Here is a 23,984-nt window from a genome sequence, read left to right on the forward strand (position 1 = left end):
CTTTGCCGTGTAACACCTACAGTAACTCACTTTGCCGTGTAACACCTACAGTAACTCACTTTGCCGTGTAACACCTACAGTAACTCACTGTGCCGTGTAACACCCACTGTAACTCACTGTGCCGTGTAACATCTACAGTAACTCACTTTGCCGTGTAACACCTACAGTAACTCACTTTGCCGTGTAACACCCACTGTAACTCACTGTGCCGTGTAACACCCACTGTAACTCACTTTGCCGTGTAACACCTACAGTAACTCACTGTGCCGTGTAACACCTACAGTAACTCACTTTGCCGTGTAACACCTACAGTAACTCACTGTGCCGTGTAACACCCACTGTAACTCACTGTGCCGTGTAACATCTACAGTAACTCACTTTGCCGTGTAACACCTACAGTAACTCACTTTGCCGTGTAACACCTACAGTAACTCACTGTGCCGTGTAACACCTACAGTAACTCACTGTGCCGTGTAACACCCACTGTAACTCACTGTGCCGTGTAACACCTACAGTAACTCACTGTGCCGTGTAACACCTACAGTAACTCACTTTGCCGTGTAACACCTACAGTAACTCACTTTGCCGTGTAACACCTACAGTAACTCACTGTGCCGTGTAACACCTACAGTAACTCACTTTGCCGTGTAACACCTACAGTAACTCACTTTGCCGTGTAACACCCACTGTAACTCACTGTGCCGTGTAACATCTACAGTAACTCACTTTGCCGTGTAACACCTACAGTAACTCACTTTGCCGTGTAACACCTACAGTAACTCACTTTGCCGTGTAACACCTACAGTAGCTCACTGTGCCGTGTAACACCCACTGTAACTCACTGTGCCGTGTAACACCTACAGTAACTCACTGTGCCGTGTAACATCTACAGTAACTCACTTTGCCGTGTAACACCTACAGTAACTCACTTTGCCGTGTAACACCTACAGTAACTCACTGTGCCGTGTAACACCTACAGTAACTCACTGTGCCGTGTAACACCCACTGTAACTCACTGTGCCGTGTAACATCTACAGTAACTCACTGTGCCGTGTAACACCTACAGTAACTCACTGTGCCGTGTAACACCCACTGTAACTCACTGTGCCGTGTAACACCTACAGTAACTCACTGTGCCGTGTAACACCCACTGTAACTCACTGTGCCGTGTAACATCTACAGTAACTCACTGTGCCGTGTAACACCTACAGTAACTCACTGTGCCGTGTAACACCTACAGTAACTCACTTTGCCGTGTAACACCTACAGTAACTCACTTTGCCATGTAACACCTACAGTAACTCACTGTGCCGTGTAACACCTACAGTAACTCACTTTGCCGTGTAACACCTACAGTAACTCACTTTGCCGTGTAACACCTACAGTAACTCACTGTGCCGTGTAACACCTACAGTAACTCACTTTGCCGTGTAACACCTACAGTAACTCACTGTGCCGTGTAACACCTACAGTAACTCACTTTGCCGTGTAACACCTACAGTAACTCACTTTGCCATGTAACACCTACAGTAACTCACTTTGCCATGTAACACCTACAGTAACTCACTTTGCCGTGTAACACCTACAGTAACTCACTTTGCCGTGTAACACCTACAGTAACTCACTTTGCCGTGTAACACCTACAGTAACTCACTGTGCCGTGTAACACCCACTGTAACTCACTGTGCCGTGTAACACCTACAGTAACTCACTGTGCCGTGTAACACCTACAGTAACTCACTGTGCCGTGTAACACCTACAGTAACTCACTGTGCCGTGTAACACCTACAGTAACTCACTGTGCCGTGTAACACCTACAGTAACTCACTGTGCCGTGTAACACCTACAGTAACTCACTTTGCCGTGTAACACCTACAGTAACTCACTTTGCCATGTAACACCCACTGTAACTCACTGTGCCGTGTAACACCCACTGTAACTCACTGTACCATGTAACACCCACTGTAACTCACTTTGCCGTGTAACACCCACTGTAACTCACTTTGCCGTGTAACACCTACTGTAACTCACTTTGCCATGTAACACCCACTGTAACTCACTGTGCCGTGTAACACCCACTGTAACTCACTGTACCATGTAACACCTACTGTAACTCACTTTGCCGTGTAACACCCACTGTAACTCACTTTGCCGTGTAACACCTACTGTAACTCACTTTGCCGTGTAACACCTACTGTAACTCACTTTGCCGTGTAACACCTACAGTAACTCACTTTGCCGTGTAACACCTACTGTAACTCACTTTGCCGTGTAACACCTACAGTAACTCACTTTGCCGTGTAACACCTACAGTAACTCACTTTGCCGTGTAACACCTACAGTAACTCACTTTGCCGTGTAACACCCACTGTAACTGCCTTGGCCATGTAACACCCACAGTAACTCACTTTGCCGTGTAACACCTACTGTAACTCACTGTGCCGTGTAACACCTACAGTAACTCACTTTGCCGTGTAACACCTACTGTAACTCACTTTGCCGTGTAACACCTACTGTAACTCACTTTGCCGTGTAACACCCACTGTAACTCACTTTGCCGTGTAACACCTACTGTAACTCACTTTGCCGTGTAACACCTACAGTAACTCACTTTGCCGTGTAACACCTACAGTAACTCACTTTGCCGTGTAACACCTACTGTAACTCACTTTGCCGTGTAACACCTACAGTAACTCACTTTGCCGTGTAACACCTACAGTAACTCACTTTGCCGTGTAACACCTACAGTAACTCACTTTGCCGTGTAACACCTACAGTAACTCACTGTGCCGTGTAACACCCACTGTAACTCACTTTGCCGTGTAACACCTACTGTAACTCACTGTGCCGTGTAACACCTACTGTAACTCACTGTGCCGTGTAACACCTACAGTAACTCACTTTGCCGTGTAACACCTACAGTAACTCATTGTGCCGTGTAACACCTACAGTAACTCACTGTGCCGTGTAACACCTACAGTAACTCACTTTGCCGTGTAACACCTACAGTAACTCACTTTGCCGTGTAACACCTACAGTAACTCACTGTGCCGTGTAACACCTACAGTAACTCACTGTGCCGTGTAACACCTACTGTAACTCACTGTGCCGTGTAACACCTACAGTAACTCACTGTGCCGTGTAACACCTACAGTAACTCACTTTGCCGTGTAACACCTACAGTAACTCACTGTGCCGTGTAACACCTACAGTAACTCACTGTGCCGTGTAACACCTACAGTAACTCACTTTGCCGTGTAACACCCACTGTAACTCACTTTGCCGTGTAACACCTACAGTAACTCACTTTGCCGTGTAACACCTACAGTAACTCACTTTGCCGTGTAACACCTACAGTAACTCACTTTGCCGTGTAACACCTACAGTAACTCACTTTGCCGTGTAACACCTACAGTAACTCACTGTGCCGTGTAACACCCACTGTAACTCACTTTGCCGTGTAACACCTACTGTAACTCACTGTGCCGTGTAACACCTACTGTAACTCACTGTGCCGTGTAACACCTACAGTAACTCACTTTGCCGTGTAACACCTACAGTAACTCATTGTGCCGTGTAACACCTACAGTAACTCACTGTGCCGTGTAACACCTACAGTAACTCACTTTGCCGTGTAACACCTACAGTAACTCACTTTGCCGTGTAACACCTACAGTAACTCACTGTGCCGTGTAACACCTACAGTAACTCATTGTGCCGTGTAACACCTACAGTAACTCACTGTGCCGTGTAACACCTACAGTAACTCACTTTGCCGTGTAACACCTACAGTAACTCACTTTGCCGTGTAACACCTACAGTAACTCACTGTGCCGTGTAACACCTACAGTAACTCACTTTGCCGTGTAACACCTACTGTAACTCACTTTGCCGTGTAACACCTACAGTAACTCACTTTGCCGTGTAACACCTACAGTAACTCACTTTGCCGTGTAACACCTACAGTAACTCACTGTGCCGTGTAACACCCACTGTAACTCACTTTGCCGTGTAACACCTACTGTAACTCACTGTGCCGTGTAACACCTACTGTAACTCACTGTGCCGTGTAACACCTACAGTAACTCACTTTGCCGTGTAACACCTACAGTAACTCATTGTGCCGTGTAACACCTACAGTAACTCACTGTGCCGTGTAACACCTACAGTAACTCACTTTGCCGTGTAACACCTACAGTAACTCACTTTGCCGTGTAACACCTACAGTAACTCACTGTGCCGTGTAACACCTACAGTAACTCACTGTGCCGTGTAACACCTACTGTAACTCACTGTGCCGTGTAACACCTACAGTAACTCACTGTGCCGTGTAACACCTACAGTAACTCACTTTGCCGTGTAACACCTACAGTAACTCACTGTGCCGTGTAACACCTACAGTAACTCACTGTGCCGTGTAACACCTACAGTAACTCACTTTGCCGTGTAACACCCACTGTAACTCACTTTGCCGTGTAACACCTACAGTAACTCACTTTGCCGTGTAACACCTACAGTAACTCACTTTGCCGTGTAACACCTACAGTAACTCACTTTGCCGTGTAACACCTACAGTAACTCACTGTGCCGTGTAACACCTACAGTAACTCACTGTGCCGTGTAACACCCACTGTAACTCACTGTGCCGTGTAACACCTACAGTAACTCACTGTGCCGTGTAACACCTACAGTAACTCACTTTGCCGTGTAACACCTACAGTAACTCACTTTGCCTGTTAACACCTACAGTAACTCACTGTGCCGTGTAACACCCACTGTAACTCACTGTGCCGTGTAACATCTACAGTAACTCACTTTGCCGTGTAACACCTACAGTAACTCACTTTGCCGTGTAACACCCACTGTAACTCACTGTGCCGTGTAACACCCACTGTAACTCACTGTGCCGTGTAACACCTACAGTAACTCACTGTGCCGTGTAACACCTACAGTAACTCACTTTGCCGTGTAACACCTACAGTAACTCACTTTGCCGTGTAACACCTACAGTAACTCACTTTGCCGTGTAACACCTACAGTAACTCACTGTGCCGTGTAACACCCACTGTAACTCACTGTGCCGTGTAACATCTACAGTAACTCACTTTGCCGTGTAACACCTACAGTAACTCACTTTGCCGTGTAACACCCACTGTAACTCACTGTGCCGTGTAACACCCACTGTAACTCACTTTGCCGTGTAACACCTACAGTAACTCACTGTGCCGTGTAACACCTACAGTAACTCACTTTGCCGTGTAACACCTACAGTAACTCACTGTGCCGTGTAACACCCACTGTAACTCACTGTGCCGTGTAACATCTACAGTAACTCACTTTGCCGTGTAACACCTACAGTAACTCACTTTGCCGTGTAACACCTACAGTAACTCACTGTGCCGTGTAACACCTACAGTAACTCACTGTGCCGTGTAACACCTACAGTAACTCACTTTGCCGTGTAACACCTACAGTAACTCACTTTGCCGTGTAACACCTACAGTAACTCACTGTGCCGTGTAACACCTACAGTAACTCACTTTGCCGTGTAACACCTACAGTAACTCACTTTGCCGTGTAACACCCACTGTAACTCACTGTGCCGTGTAACATCTACAGTAACTCACTTTGCCGTGTAACACCTACAGTAACTCACTTTGCCGTGTAACACCTACAGTAACTCACTTTGCCGTGTAACACCTACAGTAGCTCACTGTGCCGTGTAACACCCACTGTAACTCACTGTGCCGTGTAACACCTACAGTAACTCACTGTGCCGTGTAACATCTACAGTAACTCACTTTGCCGTGTAACACCTACAGTAACTCACTTTGCCGTGTAACACCTACAGTAACTCACTGTGCCGTGTAACACCTACAGTAACTCACTGTGCCGTGTAACACCCACTGTAACTCACTGTGCCGTGTAATATCTACAGTAACTCACTGTGCCGTGTAACACCTACAGTAACTCACTGTGCCGTGTAACACCTACAGTAACTCACTTTGCCGTGTAACACCTACAGTAACTCACTTTGCCGTGTAACACCTACAGTAACTCACTGTGCCGTGTAACACCCACTGTAACTCACTGTGCCGTGTAACATCTACAGTAACTCACTTTGCCGTGTAACACCTACAGTAACTCACTTTGCCGTGTAACACCCACTGTAACTCACTGTGCCGTGTAACACCCACTGTAACTCACTTTGCCGTGTAACACCTACAGTAACTCACTGTGCCGTGTAACACCTACAGTAACTCACTTTGCCGTGTAACACCTACAGTAACTCACTGTGCCGTGTAACACCCACTGTAACTCACTGTGCCGTGTAACATCTACAGTAACTCACTTTGCCGTGTAACACCTACAGTAACTCACTTTGCCGTGTAACACCTACAGTAACTCACTGTGCCGTGTAACACCTACAGTAACTCACTGTGCCGTGTAACACCTACAGTAACTCACTTTGCCGTGTAACACCTACAGTAACTCACTTTGCCGTGTAACACCTACAGTAACTCACTGTGCCGTGTAACACCTACAGTAACTCACTTTGCCGTGTAACACCTACAGTAACTCACTTTGCCGTGTAACACCCACTGTAACTCACTGTGCCGTGTAACATCTACAGTAACTCACTTTGCCGTGTAACACCTACAGTAACTCACTTTGCGTGTAACACCTACAGTAACTCACTTTGCCGTGTAACACCTACAGTAGCTCACTGTGCCGTGTAACACCCACTGTAACTCACTGTGCCGTGTAACACCTACAGTAACTCACTGTGCCGTGTAACATCTACAGTAACTCACTTTGCCGTGTAACACCTACAGTAACTCACTTTGCCGTGTAACACCTACAGTAACTCACTGTGCCGTGTAACACCTACAGTAACTCACTGTGCCGTGTAACACCCACTGTAACTCACTGTGCCGTGTAATATCTACAGTAACTCACTGTGCCGTGTAACACCTACAGTAACTCACTGTGCCGTGTAACACCTACAGTAACTCACTTTGCCATGTAACACCTACAGTAACTCACTTTGCCATGTAACACCTACAGTAACTCACTGTGCCGTGTAACACCTACAGTAACTCACTTTGCCGTGTAACACCTACAGTAACTCACTTTGCCGTGTAACACCTACAGTAACTCACTGTGCCGTGTAACACCTACAGTAACTCACTTTGCCGTGTAACACCTACAGTAACTCACTGTGCCGTGTAACACCTACAGTAACTCACTTTGCCGTGTAACACCTACAGTAACTCACTTTGCCGTGTAACACCTACAGTAACTCACTTTGCCATGTAACACCTACAGTAACTCACTTTGCCGTGTAACACCTACAGTAACTCACTTTGCCGTGTAACACCTACAGTAACTCACTTTGCCGTGTAACACCTACAGTAACTCACTGTGCCGTGTAACACCCACTGTAACTCACTGTGCCGTGTAACACCTACAGTAACTCACTGTGCCGTGTAACACCTACAGTAACTCACTGTGCCGTGTAACACCTACAGTAACTCACTTTGCCGTGTAACACCTACAGTAACTCACTTTGCCGTGTAACACCTACAGTAACTCACTGTGCCGTGTAACACCTACAGTAACTCACTGTGCCGTGTAACACCCACTGTAACTCACTGTGCCGTGTAACATCTACAGTAACTCACTGTGCCGTGTAACACCTACAGTAACTCACTGTGCCGTGTAACACCCACTGTAACTCACTGTGCCGTGTAACACCTACAGTAACTCACTGTGCCGTGTAACACCCACTGTAACTCACTGTGCCGTGTAACATCTACAGTAACTCACTGTGCCGTGTAACACCTACAGTAACTCACTGTGCCGTGTAACACCTACAGTAACTCACTTTGCCATGTAACACCTACAGTAACTCACTGTGCCGTGTAACACCTACAGTAACTCACTTTGCCGTGTAACACCTACAGTAACTCACTTTGCCGTGTAACACCTACAGTAACTCACTGTGCCGTGTAACATCTACAGTAACTCACTGTGCCGTGTAACACCTACAGTAACTCACTGTGCCGTGTAACACCTACAGTAACTCACTTTGCCATGTAACACCTACAGTAACTCACTTTGCCATGTAACACCTACAGTAACTCACTGTGCCGTGTAACACCTACAGTAACTCACTTTGCCGTGTAACACCTACAGTAACTCACTTTGCCGTGTAACACCTACAGTAACTCACTGTGCCGTGTAACACCTACAGTAACTCACTGTGCCGTGTAACATCTACAGTAACTCACTGTGCCGTGTAACACCCACTGTAACTTACTGTGCCGTGTAACACCTACAGTAACTCACTGTGCCGTGTAACACTTCCTGTAATATTTTTTTTAAATTATCACTTGAGGTCAAAATTATTTTTCATACGTAAATGTCCAACAGCTGTATCGCGAATAGAATATTTATGCTGCTTTTACCTGAATGCTAGTCAGAGGCCCAGAACATACCCGAACCTGCACACATGTCTGGGTTGCAATGAGCAAGATTGTGTTATGAAGCCGTTCAGCAGCCGCAGTGTCTGCAATAAAGTGTCCTGCATATGTATTTCTCCAAGGTACAAAACTAGAAACTTAGAAATGTCACAGTGAGGCTAGTGAAGAGGGCGAAGAAGGGGACATGTAATGAAAAAGACGTTAAACTGACTAAGGATATTGCACCTCCTAAAACATTCATAGATTGTTTGGTCCACCTCTGCTGTGTTTGATATAATTAACATTATTATGATGTGGGTTACACTGTGACATAAATTTAACATTCGACTCGAGCGACAAAAAACTCCAATAAGAGACAATAAATCAGGCAACAGCAAAGCTAGGTTTGTTCCTGAGATTCCCTAGAAAATTTTATTCCAGTAGTTGTGCAGTCAAATTATTACAACTCTCAAATTGATACAAAGTTTCTGCAGCGTAAAAAAAACAACCTTTTGGACAGGGGCACAGACACCCCTTCCCCCCCCCACCCCCCATGCACACACAGGCACATTCATACAGAGGGGGGACAAAAAGTGCAGAGAACCTGGGGAGAACTGGGGTACAGAAGGGGGAACATTAGGGACATGCATTTACAAACCAGGGCTGTCTCCCTTCCCATGGAGACCCTCTCCCTCCCCCTGAACATATTGCATGAACAGGGGAGGGCTAGCAAAGTGCTGCACACTGACATTTACCTACAAACTGGGAACAATATACAGTGGGGTTAATTAAAGATGACTACCTGGTTGAATAAAATACAGCTTTGGGGCGTAAAATGGGGCATGAGAGGTCACTGTAGGCTTTACCCTACGTGATCTAGCGTTACCTGCCATTGACTTGAACAGCAGTGAGGGGGGAGCGGGGGGTGACAGTGCGGTCGCCCGCATCAGGGCTTAGGGAATGGCCCCTTTAGTTGATACGTTTTTCCCATGCACGTTCAGTAGGGCCTGCCCTACACTCCAAACTCCCCCACACTGATAGGTTTACCGACGGCTAGTCTGGTGGGCTACAGTAACTCAGGAGACATGAGTTCTGACACGTACTGTACTTCCTTTAGGGACCAGCAGGAAACACCATATGGTGATGATGAAATGACTGGATATGGGTGTTGGTTGGGGGAAATGCTTTCCTGGCCACATCTTTACATAAAGCGTAATCATTTATTGTTTAGATCTAATTTTTATTTGCTTAGGGGTCTGACACCTTTTTCACTACAAAAACAGATTCACTGTTGCCTCGTATCGGCTGTGTGAGGCTAAATAATGAAGTAGGTGAGCAACTTGTGGAGTTGTGTCAATGTAAGGACCATATTCACTAAAGAGTGCTACGATTTAGCAGGGCCTAACTGCCATTCAAATGATTGGGAGTTAAGATTTGCTAAAGCTGCAGCACCCTTTAGTGAAATATGGGCCCAACACTTTTTTTCCCCCTACTATGTTTTGCCCAACAGACCCCTTTTGTGTCTGCTTCTCAGTGCAAAGCCGAGGGCTGGCCAGCATAAAATAATGGGGCAGAGAACTCGGAGTAAGTCTCTTTACTCTGCTATTCTAGTCCCCACCAGTGCATCATATGCAGGTACCGTATAAAGCAGCGGTGAGAAGATTCAGAGCAAGAGATTATCTTTAATAAGCCCCTCGAATATTATTTGACCTCAATTTATATATATATATATATATATATTTTAATGTGGGACATGCTAGGCAAAGATATATGCTTATGTGCGTGCGTGTATATATATATATATATATATATATATATATATATATATATATATATGTATATATGTGTATGTATATATATACACACACACTTACATACATACATACATACATACATACATACATATATATATATATATATATATATATATATATATATAAATATACATATACTTATATATATATATACAAATCATATAATTTCTTGTCTCATAAATATAGTGTGTGTGCATATGTGTGTGTATGTGCATGTGTATATATATATATACACACACATACACGCACACTATATTTATGAGACAAGAAATTATATGATTTATTTTATCCTATAGTACAGTATCTCTTTACACTATTTTATCATTTATTTCTGCTCCAAAAGGCAGATGTTCAATTTGTGCAGAAACCAGAGGAAAGTATTAGAATAAAACAGGAAACAGGCAAATTTTTCCAACTAACTTCTGGAATATGACCATATATATATATATATTTTTTTTTTTGTTAAAGCGTTTTTTTCTTCCCACAAAAAAAAAAAAAAGGGTTATAAGAACTTTTACAACTGTACAATTTTCTTCTCTCTAAATATATGCATTAAAAGCTTCCAGTCTCTTATACAAAGATATACATATATTTTTTAGAGCAAAAACAAAAATTTACAACCAGAATTAAAAACCAAGGAAAATGAAAGGCGAGTGCAGTTACACGACGAGATCATTAAAAGATTATTTAGTTGATGCATTACAAAGATTATGTACCTTAAGATTTCTGATCCCCTCAAATTCATCTATACATTTTTTTTTTCCTTTTCATGTCCTTTTTTTTTTTGTTTTTTTCCTTTTAAATATAAAACTACATTTCAGTACAAAAATATGTAAACAGACTGTACAAGCGGTGAACAAACAGAGGGGGTGGAATTAAATGACATTATACAGTCCGCTGTTAGTTGCAGAATTGATGTGAATTATTTGATCCACTTGCAGGCAGAGACCTGCGTGGCATGGATTTTGAATGCCCGTGGGCACCTGCGGAAGAGAATGTAACCCCTTACAGTGCCACAAGGGCCTATTGATGCATTGCACTTGAATGTGTGGCAGGCCCCTCTGGCAGTGAAAAGGGTTAAGAGGAAAAAGTTACTAGGGGTGTACCAAAAATACTTGTTATTCATTCTAGAATTAGAATTTAGCTCTACAAAGAATGTTTAAAATGTCTTTGCAATATATTATTCAGCAGCAAAATAAATTGCTCCATTCTTTGAAAGCACCAGGAATGCTAGCGTTTGTATTCTATTTTTTTAATGTATACTTACGTTTGTGTGTATATATATATATATATATATATATATATATATATATATATATATATATATATATATATATTAGTTATTTATTTATTTTTTGTTCTAGAAATATCTGGATTATTTGAAATACCTATTCAAATAACTGGTAAGTAAATGAATAGCAAATACGTCAGATTTGGTACACCCCTAATAGTTACACAAGTCAGAAATGTTGCTACATGAAACAGACGTGATAACAATATTATCAGTGTCCCAGCAGTGTCGACCTGGAGTTACATTGTGAATCACAGTATAAGAAAAACACAAAGTCCTTCCCTTGTTACAGTGTGCAGAACATGACAGAGGATTCCAGTGCTGGCCTAACCCCAGTAAGTGCATAGCAAAGGGATCAGGTGCTGTGCCCTCTTCAGACACATCATTGTGTCACTTGAGGTAAGTTAGGGATTTCATTACCCAAGTCCAGTCGAAGTGCTTCTCACCTTTCTGGGGTTTATGCCCCCCACAAATATCACAGTTCATATAAAAACCAGGGATAAAAAATTCAGTAGTCCTGCAATGAACAAGGTCGTCAGAGTCTCTGTAGGGATTTAATGGACAGTTTTTGATTAGTTTAAGATATTGGTGGCTGTTTTGTTTTCCACAGACGTCAGTGACATGTACCTCTTACTCCCACCAATCACATGGACACCATGGACACACACGTACCTCATCTCTGGAGGGGGGGGGGTGGAATTAATATTTATAATCGGAGAAGATTTATCAAAGAAATGTACCACTCACCCCTTCTTCCTACAGAGATAATTTACCCTTTTCTTTCAAAATGAAATTGGGACTACTACATACCTCCCCCTCTTTTCTACTCTCATAGCGACAATAAGGACACATACACTGTACCTTTCGCCCCTCCCAAAGAGACAGCCGTGACACATAACCCACCCCTCCCTCATCACAGATGATGAAGCACCAGGCCTTCAACAAAAGGCAGGAAAGGTTCAGCTAAAATTAGAAACACCATAATTAAGAAAAACGTACCACTAAGCATGATTTGCAGGAGATAAATCTGATGCTTAACAAGAATCTAATAATTATTTCATTGTCGCACCATGCTCACAATTTCTGCAGTGGAAATGCACAAAGTTATACTAATAGGGCCATATCACAAGCCTTACAGTGCTGCAGTAGTCTCCACACACACACTCACACACTCACACACTCACACACTCACACACTCACACACTCACACACTCACACACTCACACACAATGTGCGCCTCTCCAGAAATAAAATGGTTAACTCACAGAGGCGTACATTCTCTAATAGGTGATAGTCATTAGCGATCATTAGTGGCCATTTCAGTTAATTGGCCCGAAAATCAACTACAGCAGGTCTACGATGACAGCTTCACCAGTACAGTGCCAGGGGTCGATGACGCGATCGGGCCCCCGGATGCTGGAAACAGAAGTAGGAGTGGGGGAGGTTCACTTCTTTTTCGATTGGGTCGGTCGTTCTGTCGGAGCGGTCTGCCCGGCCAGAAAAATGACCAGGTGCCCATGACGCACCTGGGATGTCATAAAGACGTCTGGCGCACCAGGGCACATGCCGTACCGGAAACATCATTAGGGCACGGAAGGGGTTAAACAGCATAGCCACGTGAAACACCAAGCAAACTTTAATCAACAGTGATAAGACCAAATCAGATTTCCTCTTTTCTTTATAACTAATGGCAGCCCGGGATTCTGCTACATGGGACATCTACCAGTATTGGGGGAACTGTTAGAGGGTTATTTATCAAAATTGGTCCCAAAAAAACCCAGCACAAGATGTATCAAGGAAATAAAAATCCCACTCCTTTTAATGGACTTTCTCTTTAATAAACTTTGTGCAGTGTTTTTGTGCCAATTTTGCAGCAAGGAGACTAACCAAAGCCCCCCATCTCCCCCCTTTCGTGTCCTAAATTCCAGTGTATCTTAATAATATTACATCCTTCAAACAAACTTCTCTATCCTACAAACCAGGGGTACTCAACTCCAGTCCTCAAGACCCCTGAAAGATCAGACTGTCCTAGCCAACCGCTGCAGTGTCTTATTGCAAGAACATAACTTTGCCATAAGGTGACATGTCAGAATATTAGATCAAGCCCAACAGTTCAAATCATATTAGGAGAGTATGAGTCAGGGCTCAAGCACTCTTCACTTGGGAAGCAAAGGTGCTAATTCCAACAGTTTTCTACGTACTTCAGCTTTGTAATATCTGCCTCCAGGTGTTTGTTCTTCCTTTCAACAACTTGTTCATTTCCCCCTTCCTGCAGCCGAGCTCATCGCCAGTCCCAATGTTTTAGGATAGCACGATATACAGTATGGTTTAAAGCAAGCTCAAAACACAGACCCAAAGCATTATATATTTATATATGCAATGGTGCCTCCGCTGATCGAGAATACGTCTCCAAGGTGTTTGTTCTGGGGATTTACATACAAGTAAGCCGGCTGTGGGGGTCCTGGGAAGGGGTCCGGCAACATGCGCTTTAACTCAGAATTCACACATACAGTATCCATTTCAAATGAGCTCAGCTAACTCAATGCCAGTTATGTTTTTCTAGTAGGTACGGGGTTAACCATTGATAAAGAGACCCCCTCTGACAAGCCACCCGAGACATTCTCAGCACATGCCTGTGCCCCTCCATCCCATCTACCTTTATCAACTTATTGGGGGCAGATTCATCAAGCCGCAATGCAGGTTTTGTTAACCCCGGCTCGAGCTTTGACTGCCATCGACTGGAAACTCTGCATCGCAGCTTGATGAGCCCCGTCCATAGGCAGCAGTCACTGGAAAATACAAACGGGTCATTCAATTGGTAAATCAGGAGAATTTTTGGCAGTCTTTTTTTTAAAGCTTTTAAGAAGCAAACTGACAACAATCTGCACAGGTGTACCTTCAAAATCCTTTCTCCAACATCCTTCTCACCAAGGTCACCAGAACCAATGCCTGGGAAGACTGCCCACTTTCACCAGCAAGTACAGAGGTGAGGAGAACGCACGTTTCCTTCTAACCCTGTCTCTCTCTGTCAGACTTTCTGATTGCAATGGATGCAGGGCAGTTACGATGATGATAAATCACATCAGTGCTGGAATATATAAATATATATATATATATATATATATATATATAAAATATATTATATATATATATATATATATATATGCGATTACCAATAAAAAAATTGAGATAAAAAAGAAAACCAACGTTTCGATTCCACAAACAGAACCTTCCTCAGGCATAACCTGAGGAAGGTTCTGTTTGTGGAATCGAAACGTTGGTTTTCTGAGTATCTACATCTTCAATACAACTCCTGAAGTTTACTCCTCGTGTGCTGTGTCTTCTTGCTGGACTACAATCTGGTAATCTCATAAACTATTTTTTATGAGATAAGCATCTGGATTTCTATGCAATACAAGTGTGTGCCAGCTGCCATTTGACTTTGAATATATATATATATATATATATATATATATATATATATATATATATATATTCAATCGCAGTAGCTAGTTTCTAACCATGCCAATGAAGGATCGATGTAAATATCTAATAGGGATTATTCCTTGCCATGAGTTTTTAGGGAACTTTACGTGTATTTCCAAACACCACCATTGCATCTTTCCTACTTCCTTCTCTAACTTGTTCAGTACAGGTGGGACTTGCAAAGTATTCCAAATACAGTGGTGCACAGGCCACGTTTACAGACAACTTCAAACCGCTAGCTACACTGTACTAGTTTTCCCCCAATAAATAAGACCTACTGTACGTTGAAAATGAGACTGTGAAAACAGCTGAGCAGAAACTGCAGTGTATGTCGCCCAATCCATGCAGAATCACACACAGAATATACCCTGCACTGGAAGCACTTCACATGACTACAACATTTTAACTATCACCAAAAAAGTGTCAGACTTTGCTTTATTTTCCTCTTCTGCATTTCAGAAACGTCTACTTATAGCAGTGGTTTTCAACCTGATATTCTGAGGCCAAAGGGGGTTCTACAGTATATGCATTTTTGCATAAAGTTCATTTGCCGATTCAAATATCGTGTTCAACATAGCAATAGAGGCTCTTGGGAAGTATAGGTACGCTGCGCCTCCAAGCAGTCACAATATGTTTTGAAAGGGTTCTGTTGTAATTAAAGGAGCAATTCATTTGTACTCCACGTAGGTTTAAAGCACAGGGTCTCCGGGGCTGAACCCCAGTCATTTCAGCTCCGGGGGAGCCCCTACTTTCCAAAATACTTATCTCCAAAGGGGGTGCCGGTATCTCGGCAAACGTTTAAAGCTCCCGCGTCATGTGGGCTAATGGGAAGCCGCACCGGATGACATCACGGCTTCCTATTGGCCCGCAGGAAGCGGGAGCTTTGAAAACCCGCCATTACCTAAGCCCAGCTAAAGAGCCGGAGTGGCTACCGGTCCCCCCCCCCCCCCCCTACGGAGGAAAGTATCTCGGGTAGCAGTGGGTCCCTAGAGCTGAAATCAATGGGGTTCAGTTTTGGAGACCCGAATGTAAAAAATAAACAAAAATGGAAAACTAAAATGGCCGCTTCGATTGCCGCTTACAGAAAGATGAAAACCACTGACCTACAGTATGGCAATGAAAGTCACCTAAAAAGAATAATTACACAGTGTCACTATGCTCATTTGGCAGATTAACCCGTGCCCTAGATTGTGACGGATATTATAACTGACACCCCCACACAGCCTTGTCACCTGTGCTCTGCTAAGATAGTATGTGGTGCTATCACAATGCAGTGATAATCCTGTCATGGAAAAAATGATATGTTCTGTCTTTGTTCATGTTTCTGCTTCTCTCTGTCGCTTTACTTCCTGTGGGCCATGGTGAATTCAATCATCTATGCAACGACTGCACAGGAAGTCAAAACATTTGAAGGGATGTGAAAGGATCGGGGAGCGATTGGCCTGGGTCACGATCCTCTTTGGCATGTAAAAGCAGTAGGGTACAAACCAAAATATACCAAAGTAGAAAGGGGAACGCAGAAATAAAAATCCTCGCTTTTAAGACTGACACACTATGCAAGAGAGGTAACAAGAAGAACTGCTAGAACTGATACCCCATGAGTAAGTGAGGATAGCGCAAACAGCGGGGCTGGAACACGTACTATTATTTACTGGAAGATAACTTGCCAATTCATAAGCTGGCATTGCCAGTGAGCCGCTGCCCTCCCCATTGCCAAACTAAATTGAAGATATGCTCATGGTATTCTTACATCTCTGGCCTCGTTATACAGGGGTCGGAGAGGGAAGTGACTGCTAGCCCGCGGCTAATATGTTTGAGACACCTGAGTTGTATGCATGTTACTATTCTAGAAACTACCCACAGGATACCAAGGCTACTAATTCCATGGAAAACAGACATTTGTGGTCAGGCCAATGGGAAAATACAGACGACCATGGGAACGCTCCCTGTTTCACAGGGCTGAGTGGAACAAACTGAAGGTCCCTTTCTTTTATGCTTGCTTGGGAGGCTAACAAGTTTGTTGGAGGTCAGAAAATAGCATGTTCGGTGGAATTGCAAATTTAAAAAAAAATACATCTAAAATAAATCCTTTTGGAGTACCTAACGTCTGGGGAAAAGTGGGTAAGTGCAGTACTTCTTCATGTGCAGTTCTACTTCATAGGAGCCACCTCCAGTTGTGGACTAGTGAAAGGGGTGCTCCCCTCGGACAATGTGCGAGGAGAACTCATAGCGGTCCTTGCTCCTGTGGCCACAAATGTTGCATTCCAGTGGGTCCCGGTACCCGTGGCAGCCCATGTGAATGGTGTACATGACGTGGTCCAGGAAGAGTACCCGACAGTGCTCACATTTGAAGGCTCGTATCTGCTCCCCTTCACTGTTCAAGACCCTGTAGACGTCCTTAGAGGAGCCCAAGCTAGCCTTGGTGGCATCCAGTGCTTTGTTGTCTTCCTTGGGGTAAGCCGGGCTCTGCTTTCTCTTGGCGTTTAAGGATGGGTTGCCTTGGTAGGACTGGCGGTCATCATGGCTGCTCTCTGAATCGGTGGTGTCCAGGCAGCTGTTGCTGGGGGACACCTCTCTCTCCTGAGGGTGGCTCTTTGGTCTGATGAGTGAGATGGGACCGTCCATGTTGTTGTCATTGCTGTCTGACGTCTCCCTGCTGGTGGGCCTCTCCACCCTGCTGGGATGATAGACCTGAGAGTAAACTGAGCTGATAATGGGAGGGACCTCCGACATTGTGCTGGCCGTGTGATGCATCAGGGGTCGCAGAGCGTCTGCTCCTAGGTAGGTGATGGCATTGTTGATGGCCTGATCCATCATCTGCGACTGCATTAGCTCTGCCTCCTTCTCATAGGCCAGATTCATGTCAAAATGCAGGTCGGGGTATCCGAACCGCATGAGCTTCTCACCTGGGGGCGAGGCAAGGAAACACATTTAAATATGTATTTTGCACAGTGCCTCCCCTAGTTTTATTAACTGGGAAACAGAGGAGAGCAAAGCACCATATACCATATATTTCTATGCCATTACAATGTGTGTTTTAAGTGATTAACTCCTCTTATTGCTCCATATAATTTCTCCCTAATGCCTACTATTTCTCCATATAAAGGCTCCTTATAACTCCATGTAACTTGTCCATATAAAACTTTTCCTATTGCTCTATTTAACTGCTCCCTATAACACCTCGCTAACTAATTGACATATAACTCTTAATTATCTGCATTTTCAGAACCAAAAGTATCATTAGCCAGTGCCACAGAGCAATGACTCATTTTGAAAACTCTACATTGCTGAGTACTAGTAGCTGTGCTGGAGAATTGTTGATAAGTTGCAGGTTGTGACCACTCTGAATGAACCCAACTGAGAGTTGTTCTGCATGAGCCTTTTCAGACAATTCTACACATGTCCAAATCTGAAGAAGATATTGAAAATGAATGTCCAATAGACATTAGATGTTGATCTCATGAAAGGTACCACAACCTGCAACTTACTGACCGCCTCATGAGTACAAACTGGAGTGTGACAAACAGCGTCTTTCCTTTTGTTGAGCGTGTGCACGTGAGGACAATCCTGTTCTGTAGAAGTACCATGGATTCTGCAGTCACCCAGATTAGGGATTGAGGACCTAGCTGTGAAAATGTCTGTTTGTCTTTGGTGTTATATACTGGAACAAGGAGGGACGACTTTACTTAGACAAACCACACTGGCCTGGCAACTTCTCAACGCAAAGCTGAAAATGTATGACAATTACATTAGGGAATGCTGTTGGTTTGTTTAAGAAATATATGTCTGCAGAAAGGATATGCAGATCTCCTTTCATCCTTCTGTTTAATTAACCCCTGTCATTCTGACATCTTTATTCATTCTGGAAGGAGATAGAACTGCCTTCCAACAATACATTTTTCCAACACACAAGGGCTTTGCGGGACTTTTTGGCAGTGTGTAAGTTGCATAGTTTATGAGGTTGAAAAAGACATATGTCCATCAAGTTCAACCTACAGTATGTTAAATGTAGATGACAGATAGTTATTCTATATTTGTATTTACAGTATATTGATCCAGAGGAAGGTTAAATATACATGTTGTTGCCAAGTGTCTATAGGATTGTCAATGAATATGCAGACTCGGGTTTGACATCCAGTGATAGTTGCTTCTGATAAGGACATAATAACTCCCTGGTGGGTTATGTATCGTGTGTCGTAACCGGGACCCGTGCTCCAAACTGGTGACAATCGGGTCATTTGGGACTGTGTGACTCAGCATCAAATGTAGAAAGGTGGTTTACTCCGTTTGGCTCTACTTGATTGATTGTTTTAGGGGCAGGGACCAGGGGAGGAGAGAGTCAGCACAATATTATAATGTGATGGATGAAACGTTGCGCATATAACTGGTGCCGTTTTCCTCTCTGTGTGCACCAAATAAATCCGCCAGGTCTAGGTGGCGTTAACCTCCATGCCAAAGAGATCTGTACCAAATATAAGGAGCAAGATTTATACATACAATATGGTCGCCGGCGCAAAATGATGCTGCTACAAATATTCGCTCCGTGTTTTGTTTTGTATACGTATCCCGTTTAGATTTTAGATTGTTTTTTTTCATTATTATTATTATTTATTTTATTATATTATTATTTTACATTTTGCTTCATGCAGCGTCAGTATTGTGTGCAGCATCAGCCTGCGGGCCATTTAAAAAGGATAATAAAGGGCGGCCTGCATGAAAGCCTACATGGGACAAGTTCCTCCCCTGAAGAGCTTACATTCTATGCAGCACGTTGGGTGTCATACAGAGACAGTAGTATGTACATTGGGAATATTATTGCACACAATGAGAGATATTCATCAAAGTCTCCAGCGACCAAAATAATGCCCCTGGATTGATCAGTGTAAAGAATATATCTTAGTAAACCAGTGTTTTTTTTTATTTAGGATTTCATGACGTGCAGCACTGTGCAAGCAACACCTTTTTAATGCTGTGACCGGGGACTTTCCCTTCTCTGCCGCCCTGCGGAGTTATCTGAATTTTAGTCTTTTTTGGAACGTGTATAAAATTAATGTCATTTCCTCTCGTAGGAAATGGTGGTTCAGCTGCCCGGGGATTACATTCATATTATATGATTTCTGAGGGGGAAATGAAATGTTAAAACAAATTTATTTTTTATTGCTTTCTGAATGACAGTCTACTTCAATGCTGATTGGTCACACAAGGAAGCGTCTCGCATGGCTTAGTAAACCTGGCCGCTGTTTTTTTGCTCCACTTATGTTTTTGAAAATCATGTTGAAAATAGTGTGCCCGGTTCATTTCATCTAATCTTTCCACAATGCGTACTATTTTTAAAAGGGGACAATTCCTCACGCATGCTTATTTTATTGTATTTTTTAAAGGTTTACTCATGTTTCTGTACATATGTTGGATGTTTTGATATTCGTTGCCTTGCTCACTAACATTTTAAAATCGTGCAATTTATTCCTAATTTTTTTTTTATAGCTCAAACCCTACATTAATATGACTGCTAAGAAGAACCTTATTTGGGAAGGTGGCTACCTCGTGGAGTGGAGAAAGCATCAATAAAAATGGCGGCAGTTGCCATGTGAAAACTCTACGGGCAGGCTTTGGGCCTTGATAAATAAAAGAGCTAGGAGAAAAATAAAACAAATAAGGTTGGTAATCTGCTTTAAAGGGCATTACATGGAGCTCACTTTCAAAATAGGTCATTTGGGTGTGATGGGGGACGGGACGGCACATTTGATGCACCTCAATCAATGCAGAAAGGACTTCTAAGGAAAAGAAAGCCAATGCTTACCCACAAACTTCTGTGGGGTGGAGCTCTTACGCTTCCCCATGTTGCTGGCCAGTCTCTCTATGACAGCTGGTCTCTCAAAAGGCATCAGAGACATGTTGTTTTCCATCAGCGTCTCTTGATTCTTACACTCGTCCATAGGAGATGCTACACAGAACCAAAACGTCACGTCAGAATGACCCGTCTACTCCCTACATCTCAGCAAGAGACTGCTATGGTCTGGTAAAGCTCTTCGAAAATGTTTCTGAAGAGCTCTCATGATGCCCCAGTAAAAAGTATATCATATCCCCAATTCTCCAGGACCTGCACGGCTACTAGAACTTTGAGATAGATAGAGATATATATATATACACACACACACACACATATACATATACATATATATATATATATATATATATATATATATATACATATATACATATATATTTGACACATTGTTGAGTTTTCAAACCATAACGTAATTGATCTTCATGGTTCCCAAAAGGCACCCCCAAAACAAAAGCCGCAATGCATTACTGCATTTACAGCACTTCTGCTGCTTCTCCTACTTGTAAATTAATTCACGGCATTGAGCAGCAATCGTAACTTTAGTAAATATAGCCCTATATATCAAGACAGCTGGTGGCTGCATCATATGTAATATAAATCAAGTCTCATACGTTTAATGTTACATCAGATCTGTGGGAGGTTTCTAGTTTTAGCGTTGAGAAAAGGGAACACAACTGATGGAGTGTGATGCAGCAGTGGGTGATCCCTCATTATATAATATGTGCTGATTACCTTCTGCAAATCACACATCAAAATTTGCTGATGGCAAGAGACCTTGGATTGGATGCTTATCTTATCTCCTTATCCAACATAGTGAGAAGTGTGGTAAAGCAGTTAGCCATGTATCAACTTTAATTCATTGGAATGGAAGCTGATACACTGTTAAATGTGTACTGCTTCTCACTGTGTTGAATAGTGTCCGTTCGGTGCCAGCATTACCAGGGTGTACTGACTGGGATTACTCCAGTGAGCAAGGGGAGGAGTTTGGCTCATGCCAATAGTACCCACCGTGATGCCCCATTCCCTGGCCCGTCTCCATCCTGACATTCTGCAGGTAGTTGTGGCATCTCTCCTTATGTTCCTCCAGGGAGCTGCGCTGTTTGTAGCTGCGGCCGCAGTAGTTGCACTTGTGAGGTTTTCCCACTGCAAAGAGTAAGGGTACAACTATTAGGTTATTGACACCACTAGCTTTCTATATACTGTAGCCTAGTTGCAAATTTGAGTTATAAATGGAGCAACTCTTCCCTTCTCCCCCCAAATACCCCAATTTAACCAACTACGAAACCCATGTAAAGCCGGTTTTGCGACCAGGACACTTTAATGATTAAACCACACTGGCAATGTAAAAATCATGGACCACCCAAAAAAGTAAACATTGTGAAACTCTGCCCTGAAGAGCTTGCAATCTAATAGACGTATCTGTTTTCTCAATACATGGCTATCTTTTGTATATAATGCTTCAACAGACCCACATACATGTTTGCCATAATATAGCAGTTTTGACTGTATTCGTGGCTGATTTGCCGTGGAAAGTTTTCGCACAACATGACGTATTCCATCAATCTTAATGGGAACATAACCCGTGGTGTGTGCCTCTAATAATGTAGGTGCCACTGCCAGTCACCTACAGTAATAGCAGCAGTAAAGAGGTAATAGAGATCCATTGTTTCCCATTGTATGAACAAAGGATACTAAGGTAAGAAGGGGGTTGTATGGTGGACGGTCCTGTCCTGCTATGTATAATGTTTTGTGGGGTGTTTTTTGGTATACTTGGCCAATTCTCATTATTAGGGCCTTACAGGTCCAAATAACAATAGCAGGTTGAAGAAGCTCTCTGGCCTGCCAGCCACACAGCACAGGTATTACAAGGTGCGGAATTCTCCGCTCACACTAGGAATGCTGCTGAACAAACACTCCCTCACAGGCTGGATTTTTTGCTTGTCTCCATTGGGTTTTAATCCCTCAGGGATCCTGCTCAAACACTGCTTTTTTTCTTCCTTTCCGCAGAGTGAAAGAGCTGCAGATTTGACTATTTTGAGAGATATGAAATAGGCCTTTTTTTTAACATTTATTTATACCATGGTTTTTGTCTGTTGAAGTCCAGATGGGTATTTTGGGCTGTAGTTGTTAAGCGGTGCTAAGCCTTAAGAAGCCACTAAGCAAACATGGCCCTTTGTGTTATATGCTTTGCCATCTTATGACACTTTTCAGACTCTTTGTCCTTTTTCAATTCCTAATCTAAGTCAGTGGTCTCCAACATTTTTCAGGTTCAGGAACCCTGTGTAAAATTCTAAAGAACCCCAACCCTCTCTAATAGCGCGTCTGAGATCAGATGCATTGTAAGGAACCCCAACCCTCTCCAATAGCGCGTCTGAGATCAGATGCATTGTAAGGAACCCCAACCCTCTCTAATAGCGCGTCTGAGATCAGATGCATGGTAAAGAACCCCAACCCTCTCTAATAGCGCGTCTGAGATCAGATGCATTGTAAGGAACCCCAACCCTCTCCAATAGCGCGTCTGAGATCAGATGCATTGTAAGGAACCCCAACCCTCTCTAATAGCGTGTCTGAGATCAGATGCATGGTAAAGAACCCCAACCCTCTCCAATAGCGCGTCTGAGATCAGATGCATTGTAAGGAACCCCAACCCTCTCCAATAGCGCGTCTGAGATCAGATGCATTGTAAGGAACCCCAACCCTCTCCAATAGCGCGTCTGAGATCAGATGCATTGTAAGGAACCCCAACCCTCTCTAATAGCGCGTCTGAGATCAGATGCATGGTAAAGAACCCCAACCCTCTCTAATAGCGCGTCTGAGATCAGATGCATTGTAAGGAACCCCAACCCTCTCTAATAGCGCGTCTGAGATCAGATGCATTGTAAATTCTTCTGTATTTGGTACAATTTTAAAATTACCTGAAAATGACAGAGAACCCTTTAGGGATGCCCGGGGAACCCAAGGGTACCTAGGAATCCTGCTTGAAAAACACTGATCTAAGCTTATATTCACACCACTATGCAGGTCTCTCCTAAATCAATCAGCATCTCTGTCCCTACTCTGCAGTCAGCTTCAAGCTGTGG

At 43.4% G+C, this 23,984-nt stretch overlaps 1 protein-coding gene across 12 annotated transcripts in view; it reads right to left on the reverse strand.

The window, feature by feature from the left end:
• Positions 1-14,828: 14,828 nt before the first annotated feature.
• Positions 14,829-23,984, reverse strand: part of IKZF2 (IKAROS family zinc finger 2) — a 50,527-nt gene continuing 41,371 nt past the window's right edge. For 10 of the 12 annotated variants that reach the window (XM_075607215.1, XM_075607218.1, XM_075607214.1 and 7 more), the window contains 3 exons: positions 21,913-22,047; positions 20,857-21,000; positions 14,829-17,962 (listed from right to left, as the gene is read on the reverse strand). In XM_075607215.1, the coding sequence (XP_075463330.1) occupies positions 17,238-17,962; positions 20,857-21,000; positions 21,913-22,047 (1,004 nt within the window). In that variant the 3' untranslated portion in view covers positions 14,829-17,237. The remainder of the gene's footprint in view (positions 17,963-20,856; positions 21,001-21,912; positions 22,048-23,984) is intronic. The other 2 variants (XM_075607223.1, XM_075607224.1) reach the window with 1 other exon arrangement.

This window comes from Ascaphus truei, chromosome 7, assembly GCF_040206685.1.
Source record: "Ascaphus truei isolate aAscTru1 chromosome 7, aAscTru1.hap1, whole genome shotgun sequence".
NCBI classification, from domain to species: domain Eukaryota; kingdom Metazoa; phylum Chordata; class Amphibia; order Anura; family Ascaphidae; genus Ascaphus; species Ascaphus truei.